At 30.5% G+C, this 9,765-nt stretch overlaps 1 protein-coding gene and 1 non-coding gene across 2 annotated transcripts; both read right to left on the bottom strand.

The window, feature by feature from the left end:
• Window positions 1-4,486, bottom strand: LOC102579884 (protein ECERIFERUM 1-like). Its single transcript, XM_006354558.2, has 10 exons — window positions 4,366-4,486; window positions 3,746-3,972; window positions 3,401-3,633; window positions 2,647-2,866; window positions 1,648-2,023; window positions 1,444-1,551; window positions 989-1,189; window positions 812-913; window positions 408-581; window positions 1-313 (listed from the first exon to the last, which is right to left on the bottom strand). The coding sequence occupies exons 1-10, from the start codon at window positions 4,423-4,425 to the stop codon at window positions 143-145; spliced, it is 1,872 nt and encodes a 623-aa protein (XP_006354620.1). The 5' UTR covers window positions 4,426-4,486; the 3' UTR covers window positions 1-142.
• An 859-nt stretch (window positions 4,487-5,345) lies between these two features.
• MIR8013 (microRNA MIR8013) lies at window positions 5,346-5,419 on the bottom strand. Its single transcript, NR_127175.1, has one exon. It is a non-coding gene; the product is annotated as a microRNA MIR8013 (primary transcript).
• Between the last annotated feature and the right edge of the window lie 4,346 nt (window positions 5,420-9,765).

Genomic DNA, 9,765 nt, shown 5'->3' with positions numbered 1-9,765 from the left:
TTAGCCTTGTACATTGAGGGCAAATTTTATTGAATGAACTTATTAAAATTCAACACCTTGAGCAACAAAATACATCTGTTGCACAAAGTCACCAGTGATCCAAGATTCAATAGTAAATGGAGCAGTCTATACATAGTCTTAATTAAGCAACGGAAATCTTGGTTAATGGGCAAAAACCATGTACGAGGCTAGCTTTCCACACTTTTTGAGTATCAAGTATCATGTCACCACATTCATGCTCATTCCAACCTTCCAATGCATGCACAATTCCAGCTATTCTCCAGGCACTCGTCACTCTTCTTGGCAGCCAATTCTTGATTCAAAAAGTAAAATGGCTCATTTAATTTCTTTAATTACCAAAACAAGATCAAAATTAGAAGAAGAGAAATTAAATAACCCTTTCTAACCTCACAAGAGTCTACATTTTCAAGATGATTTGGAGCAATCATGGCTGGTGTGTTGAAGTAGAAACAATCCTTGCGAACTTTCCTCGGTGGGAATTGTGAATAAGGAATGAATAATGTTCCTTTTGGTGCTTTCAATTGTTCATCTTTGCTCAATCCATCCCCTACTAGCCATGTCTGCAATGTAATACTTCAATCAAGAGTTTCTTTTTAAATCTATAGAAATGAGACATGACATGACATGTTGGGGGAGATTCTTTTCTATATTTGGACTTTTAAAAATCCAAAATTGTTCTCAAACCTCAACATAGTGATAAAACTTTGGGTTAGGAGATCGAGGAGGAAGGGGCAGGTGCAAGGAAATGTTACAAATTGTCTATATATTTCAATCTGTTTCTGGTTTATACCTTTGAAACATTATAACATTTTGAGAGGACCAAATTAGTTGCAGCCTCGGGGGTAAGCTTTGCTTTAAGTCTCTTGTAATCTTCTTCGTCTAACGTGACAACCTATATAAAGAAAATTATGATGAATGAGAGAACAGAAAACCAAAAATGGTGGAGGAGATTAATAGTCAATTATACCTGAATTCCTCCTTTGCACAAGGCAAGAGCAATGGAGTTAGCAACTTTGGACAAACGACCTCGAACGACAACTTGAGAAGTTCCTTTAGAAATGGAATTGAGAACCACGGCCACAGCTAGGCTACTTCCATCTACCACCTTCACTTTCAACTGAGGATGCCTTCTTAGGTAAAGCTCTCCGTTACTATTCAGTTGCTCTTCCTGGAAAGTTACATTTGAAATAAAGCATAAATATGAATTGACCCTGTTCAACCTACAAACATTGATATAGGGTGAAAGGGTGAATTCTTTTTAAATCTTTTTCTCCATAATAGCAATATGTTGAGATTGCTTACAAAAAACATTTTGCGATAAGCTTGCAAGATAATTACCAGTTAAGAATAGATCATGCATTTTTCTCATAGATAAATAAGGATGGGTATTATAAGGCTTTTTAGACATATATTTTGACTTGCCTGATTTAAGAGTCCAAGGCTCAACACTTTTATGCCTTTTTGATCTGCTTCAATGATGGCTTTCTCAATCATATTGTTAATACTCTCTCGTTGCCATTGCATAAAGTACTGCAACAAAATCAAGAATCAAGACAAATTACTAATCCCTTTAACAACGGACCTGCAAAATGTAACAACAATCTTCAATAATGATAGCTTAATTACTTGTATGCGATACTTTGGAATAGCCCAAGTTTGTAATTTGAGATTCTTGAACAAATTTCTCTCAACAACAAATGTGTAACCATAAATCCATGTAAGCATTATTGACCATAGTGTGACGGGCCACATTAACAACATATACCACTTAGAGGTGTGAGGCTTTGAGGCCAGCGATGCAAATCCAAGTCGAAGATGGTAGATGGATTCTAGGGTTGTTAGATGTGTAAGGTGCACCACATCAGGCACTTCAGCTTCTCTCTCAAGTGACTTCTCATACAATGTGTCCGATGCCTTGTCCATTGTATCGTAGATATAGTCATAGAGTGGCATGAAAAGGCAATAATTTGTTCTGAATTGGGTGTGATGTAGTGAGTGGTACCTGTGCCACCAAAACGTTGATATTAGTGGCAAAAGAATAAATAATCACAAATACAGAGCTTCAGTTATTACTGACTATAGGAAAAGTACATTTGAAAGAAACATTAATTTCCATTGTCTCTATTTATTTCCCTGAGTAGCTAAAGTTGGAAGCAGAAGTCAAATTTGATAAAATATCCTGCTCTCCGAGCCTTTGTACTGCTGCGACTATACATTAGTAGAAGAGCCGCATCTCTCTCGTTACTTTAATCAGACCATTGTACTACCATTTAGATATGCATGAACATGAAGTGTTCTTGAATCTTTCAGAAGTAACACGAAAAAATGTCTTAGCTGCTGGCTTACATAAAGGTCATGTTATCAATATAGACATCCTATGTAGATGTCAAGAAGACAACAACTGCTCTTAAATCGAATATAAAAACTGAAATATGATCTAAAATTTATACATTGACAGTTGAATTTTTTCTTACAAGTTATAATAGAGGTTAGTTGTCATTTTAACCATGTTACTTATTAAAGATTAATTTAATAATAATTGCCTAATTAGAGACTGTTGTATAAAACATCACGGAGAAAAACACTTAAACTCATTAAAATACAGGGCAAGAAGTTTTTACTCACGAGGGTGTATACATGAAGTACTTGAGAGGGGGAAAGATAGAGAACATCCATTTAGGAATTAGCTCAAAGTTGCAATGCCCCATGAGGTTCATGAAATCAATATAGATGACATAAGCACCAATTGAAGCTATAGAAGCAGTCCCAGTGAATAATGTTGTGAATACAGGTATGCCAAAGAGTGTATAATATGCTAGTATCTCAGCAAATGGATGAACTACAGCTGCCAAAAATAAAATAAAATAACTTTGTAAACCATACAAGTTGGTAATTGATTGGTAAAATTGCACTATCCCCCCGTTAATTATATATGTTAGGCTAACTCTCTGAAATTTTTTAATGATGACAAGAATTGAAGTGTTATGTCATGTGACTTACAGTATGGCGTGTCAATAGTATATATCTGAGTTTAAGGGTGTGCTTGGTAAAACGTCTTTCTTGGTACATAAGCAGAAAACAACATTTGTGTATAATCTAGGTGAACATTATGAGAGTTGGAGGTGGGGGTAGCCGGGGAGGGGTGTGAGGGTGGTGGGGATATAGTGTGTTAAAGAGCGTGGAGGACTCAGGAGACAATCATGCCACTTGTGGAACTTGTTTCCCCTACTTTTATTGGAGAAGTCATTTTATTTTTCTTCAAAATTACAACCGAAGATCAATTTCAAATTAGTTAGATAAGAACTAACATGATCACTTGCATGCATCTTCTCCAAGATTGATCACATCTAATTAATCAAAGTGAAGGAAAACAAATTACCAGTGATTGGCTCAGTAACAATGGAGGAGTGGTGATGAGAATGGTAACGAGAGTAGAGAAAATGATGATGCAGAGCTCTGTGTAGCCAATAATAGAGGAGCTCTACAGGACCAATATGAAGCAAGGCAATTATAATGATCCCATCGGTCCTCCACATAGGCATGTGATGAGCTTGTTCCAGAATCAAGTATCCGATATAATATGCCAACCCAAAAAGTATGATCTCATCATCCCTACAAAACAATTAATTATTCAATCATTTAATTTTGCATTATATTGTCCTTTCGTTTTGTTAGATCCCTTGTATCTACAAAAAGTGAAAAATGAAGGTACATATATATATACCAGTTGCTTTCTCTGTCAACTTGATCAAATTCAATGCTTCTATCAAGAATTCGATTGTTCCCCTTTGCAGTCCTGTAGCGGGATAAAGATATCCATATCTGGTAGTGAACCATTCTGAAGAGAGTTAATGGGAGTAGGAGTATGTAGAACATGTCCCTCTCACTTTCATCTTTGCTCATGAAGAATGTGTATATGCTGTGACACGCAAATGGTGCCAATACCAAGTACTTCACCATCCCAACAAATCATTTTTGAAAAACAAAAAAAAAATTATTAGGAGAAGTGACAATGCCAACTCCGTCGCATGTAATACGTATGCGGTACGTTTATTATAGAGTTGCATGAAGCTACTAGTGATATCTTTTTGCCATAAATGATAGGAGTACTAGAAAAGGGTATATATGGATTCTGATAATTGTTGGTGTGTACCATGAACTTACTTTTACCAGAGTAATCATATTGGATCCATCATCTTAAGTTTATGGATTCTGATATTTGTTAATGTACATATTCAATGGATTTCTTAATAAATATACAGAATTAATTTGGATCAAAGTTACTAGTACCCGTAGCTTCGACCCTGCAACTTTTTACCATAAATGTTAGTAGAAAGAGTATACCTTTAAGTTGCCAAGACATGCCCATGGACAGTTAGTGAGAATGCCAGGTTTATTAGCCATTCTTTTGTTCAAGTGCTTCTAGCTTTGCCCCAACTTGTGTGTAAAAGCTTTTGCCTCAACGGCCTTTATATACATATAGAAATCTACTAAATGTATATATTAGGGGAATGCACATATATATATATATATATATATATATATATGTTTCCTATTTACCCTATTAAAATTTAAGTACTGCAAAGTCGATGCATCTACATGTGCCTTTCTGTTATAGCGAGTTAGGATGGCAATGGAGCGGGACAGGGCGAGTTGAGCTTAATCCGTAAAAAATTTAATTCGTCCCGCATAATAATTTTTATTTTATTTTCAACCCGCCCCGCATAGACCGGTCCCACATAATTTTTATAATATTTTCTTTTTCTAATTAAGTTTGATACTAAAAATAAATTATTTTTCATTAAGTTGCATCAATTTAATAAATAACGACTTAAATTTATTTTTTAGACGTCAATTAGGAAACTTGTAAGAAATTATATTATTTTTTATTGAACCATTTTCATTTACTATCTTGAATATTTTAGTAGTTATAAAGAAATTATCTTAATAAATAATGTTCTATCACTCTTATAACATGTAAAAAGTTAATAGTAAGTTTGAACCCGCATAAAATTACATATACCCACCACCTGCATTAATTTTTAAAAAAACCCACTTCAACCTGCCCCGCATCCCTCCCGCTCCGCACAATCTTAAATCCGCCTGGCCTGCCCCACATAATCTTAAACCCACCCCACACATTGATCCCGCCCCATTGTCATCCCTAAAAGCAAGAACTCGTGTTAATTAGGTTACTAATTTCTCTATGTAAGGACAACTTACGTGTAATTATTTTCAAGCTGATCTCATAGTGCAAGATTTTACTCCTTTTTTTTATATTGCATATTATATGAGTCCGAAGCCAGGGTCATTTTTTTCCTCCAATAAATAAAAATGGCACATCAAAATTTTTTTATCCAAAAGGCTAAAATCGCTTCTGACGGAGCGATTTTCTTCTATTTTGTTAAAAGAAATAAAAATCGCTACCTTAGCATAGATTTTCTAAAAAATAAATAAATCATTATTTCTTTTAAATCGCTGCTATAGCAGCGTTTTTATATTAAAAAAACTGCGATTTTTTGTTAAGAAATTAAAAAAAAAAGCATAAAGAACAAATTTTAAATTACATAAATTTTCGGCGGCAGCCATTTAAAAAAAACAAGTTTTTTAAAGAAAAAATCACTGCCGAGGCAGCGATTTTCAGTTTTAATTTTTTTTTAAAAAAAATTTCATCAAAATCGCTGAAAGTGTAAATATTTTTTTAAAAAAAGCTTTTTATGAAAACCGCTGCCTTCAGTTATAATTTTTATTAAATTCGCTGCAAGGGTAGGATTTTTTTTTTAAAAAAAAAATTAATTTCTTAAACAAAATCGCTGCTATATAGCAGCGATTTTACTTTTATTTTTTTTATATAAAAACGCTGCTATTAAAGAAAAAAAGAAAAATTATTTTTTTGAGAAAATCGCTTCGAAGGCAGCAATTTTTACGGAACGGCGTCAATTTTTGTCAGAACGATTTTGCCCTTTTGGTTAAAAACAATTTGAATGTGCCGTTTTTGTTTTTTGAAGAAAAAAATTGTCCTTTTGGCTCCGAACTCCCATATTATATATTTCGTCCATTTAAAAAAGAATAATCTACTTTACATTTTAATCTGTTTAAAAAAAATCATACGTTCCTTTTTTTTTAGCAATACTTCATTTTCAGGTTGTGGCATGTTTAAGCCTTAAGGCCACAAAATTAAAAACACATTTTTTTGGTACATTTGACAATTGACATAACGTTAATTTAGGACCATAAAATTGAATTATTTTAACACATTTTTTTGGTACATTTGACAATTGACATAACGTTAATTTAGGACCATAAAATTGATTTTTTTTTTTTTTATATTATATAAATAGTTAAATGGATTTATTTCTCATATAATCACCCAAAATTATTATCTTAAATTTTTTTCAATAAAAAGTGACATTTTCAATTATAACTACTGAAAAATCAACTCCAATTTTCTTTGATGGGACCAAGGTATAAGCAATTATATGAGTCCACCTAACACGGTATAGATTATGCTAACATTAATTGCGTGTTTGCGTGGAAAGTTGGATATGTGCTTTAATACAAGGGATGGCTATATTATTTGAGATCCTTGTTGAGACACAAAAGGGATGCATTTAAACATTAGCTTCTGATTGGTTGTTGCTACACCACCATGAAATTCAGCAAAATCACATGCATAGCACCATTGTGGTATGAAACTTATCCTCTTAAATTAATGAGTGATAATTCAGTTATAAAACTTACATTTTATTTGTTTAGGTATGAAATAAAAATAAATTAAAATTTAAGTATGTTTTGACCTTATAGGATTCATGTATCTATTTATTCAATTTTATATAAGTTTAAGTGTCTACTTATGCATACGAAGTTGAAGGGCATAAATATGAAGTAAAACCAAGTTAAGTGACACATTTATATATTACTCCCTCTATCCCATTTTATATGAGGTACTTTGACTCGGCACGGAGTTTAAAAAAGAAATGAAGACTTTTAAAACTTGTGGTCTTAAATGAATGACAGAAATTTGTGTGGCTATAAATCATCTCACTAAGGGTAAAACAGACATTTTAAAGTTAAATTATTAAGTACTCCCTCTGTCCCTAATTACTTGTCCACTTTTGAATTGGCACACCAATTAAGAAAACAATAATTGATATTGTGAGTTTACCATTTTACTCCTATTAATTGAAGTAGATGAATTAAAAACTCAGGATTTTCTAGAAGTTCTATATTTTTCAAAGTAATAAATTGAGGGTATAATAGAGAATTTTTTTTGTCCTTTCTTGATTTGTCAAAATGGACAAATAATTAGAGATAACTAAAAAAGGAAAAGTGGGCAAGTAATTAGGCAACTATGCTACTGTTGGCACCCCAAACTAAAAACTACAACTGGAAATCCAACTTTAGGTGGTCATTATGATCAGAAACTCACTCTCTGGAGAATTCCTTGATTACTTATCAAATAAAATGAACATTTTTGAATCACCGCCTACGGCCCCTCGATAATCAATATGATTGGTGGAATGTGGTATTGTAGCTATTGGTTGGTAAGCTTGCAATCAAGTTATTGCTAGGACAGAGGAAATACTTAATATAGAAATGTGTCATTCTTTTTTAGACTTACTAAAAAGAAAAGTAAGTCACATAAATTGGGACAGAGGGAGTATGTCTTTTCCAAATGATAATTTTATAAAAAATTTCTAACTTCCGTTACCTTCTGTTATGTTCAAGGATCAAATATGCACGTATATTTTATAACTAGTAAACTGAACTGCGCCTCGCGCGGCATATTAGTATTTCAAAAATTAAATTGAAACAAGTAATATTTTATTTAGATCCGCAACTTTTTCTTTTATATATCAACAAATCATACCAAAAAATAAAATAAATCATCAAAATAAGGTGAAACACCATAAAAATAATCAGAAGAAAAGACAATTATTTTTTGAATTGGATTTGCCTCGTCAAAAAAAAAAAACTAATAACATTATTTATTTTTTAAAATCTATCTCTGAACACCTACTTAAAAGATACGAAGGTCATTTTAGGGATGTTGAAATTGTAAATGGACTTTGCATATTTAAAATCGCATCTCCAATGAAAAAAATTGTAAGAATAATATTTCGCATCTACTTTACTTGTTACGTTCTTTCTTTCCCTTAATTGCTATCACGTCAATTGCTCATTAAATTTTATTTTAAACACTATGTAACCCATAAAAAATATCATTACATGCTATTCAAAATCGATATTAAAAAACAAACAAAGTGAGTAATGACCTAATGAAAAAACTCAAAAGGAAATATTAGCAAAGAATTGACACCGTAATAACCTTTAAAAATTATAGAATTTTAATATATTTTTCAAATGTTGTTTTTTTTTTTTTCACACAGGTTTTGGGCTTTTAAATATAAGGGGGTGTTTGTATTGAATTGTTTTAAGTAGCTTATAAGTTAAATGATATATAAAAGTCATAAGTTGGGAACACTCATTTTTTGACTTTTAACTTTTTTTAAAAAATAAATAATAATCGATTAAAGCACTTTTTGAATTTCCCAAACGCGTTCAAAGTTTTTTTTTAAAAAAACTTAAAAATAGAAAACCACTTAATATATATATATATATATATAGAGAGAGAGAGAGAGAGAGAGAGAGAGAGAGAATGATAGTTATGAGAAAAGAAACATTTATAGCATTAATTTTTGAAATTGTGTTTTAGTTCTAACAAATAAATATGAATGCTGAACTAAGAAGAGTGTCATGTCACTTTTTTATTTTAGCTTTATTATTATGTTTATTATATATTATTATTATTATTATTATATATTATGTAATAATGATATTATATAAATATTATTCAAAATTTTAAAAAAAGGCAAAGAAAATTCGGTAAAATTATTTTTTGCAATTCTTATTAAGTTATAATAACATATTTCTAGGAATAAAAAAATAAAAGGAAAAGAAAAAAACAAAAGAAAGAAAGGAAAATAAGTGATTTTAAGGGAAAATAATATAAAATAAAAATTAATGATGACATTAAGGGAAGGAAGTAAAAGAAATTAATAGCAATAATGATCATGGGAATTATATATGGTTATTTTTGATATTTTATAAAATTTTAATGTAAATTTTTCAGTCTTTAAAAATTAGGAAAAATGTAATTAAAGTAAAATAAATATCGATGCATAATTTTATTTTAACTTTATTATTATTATTATATATTATATAATAATGATAGTGTATAATATTATTCAAACAAAATTCAAAAAAAGGCAAAAGCAAATTTTGTAAAATTACTTTTTGCAATTCTTATTAAGTTATAATAACATATTTCTAGGAATAAAAAATAAAGGAAGGAAAAAAATAAAGAAAGAAAGGAAAATAAGTGATTTAAGGAAATAATAGTAATGATGAGATTAACAGAAGGAAGTAAAAAAAATTAATAGCACTAATGATCATAGGAATTATATATGGTTATTTTTGATATTTTATAAAATTTTAATGTAAGTTTTTCAATCTTTAAAAATTAGGAAAAATGTAATTAAAGTAAAATAAATATCGATGCATAATTTTATTTTAACTTTATTATTATTATTATATATTATATAATAATGATAGTGTATAATATTATTCAAACAAAATTCAAAAAAAGGCAAAGCAAATTTTGTAAAATTACTTTTTGCAATTCTTATTAAGTTATAATAACATATTTCTAGGAATAAAAAAATAAAAGGAAAGGAAAAAAAA

This window comes from Solanum tuberosum, unplaced genomic scaffold, assembly GCF_000226075.1.
Source record: "Solanum tuberosum cultivar DM 1-3 516 R44 unplaced genomic scaffold, SolTub_3.0 scf00173, whole genome shotgun sequence".
In the NCBI taxonomy this organism is placed as follows: domain Eukaryota; kingdom Viridiplantae; phylum Streptophyta; class Magnoliopsida; order Solanales; family Solanaceae; genus Solanum; species Solanum tuberosum.
The sequence above is the reverse complement of the archived record's forward strand: the minus strand, read 5'-3'. Positions and strand labels throughout refer to the sequence as shown.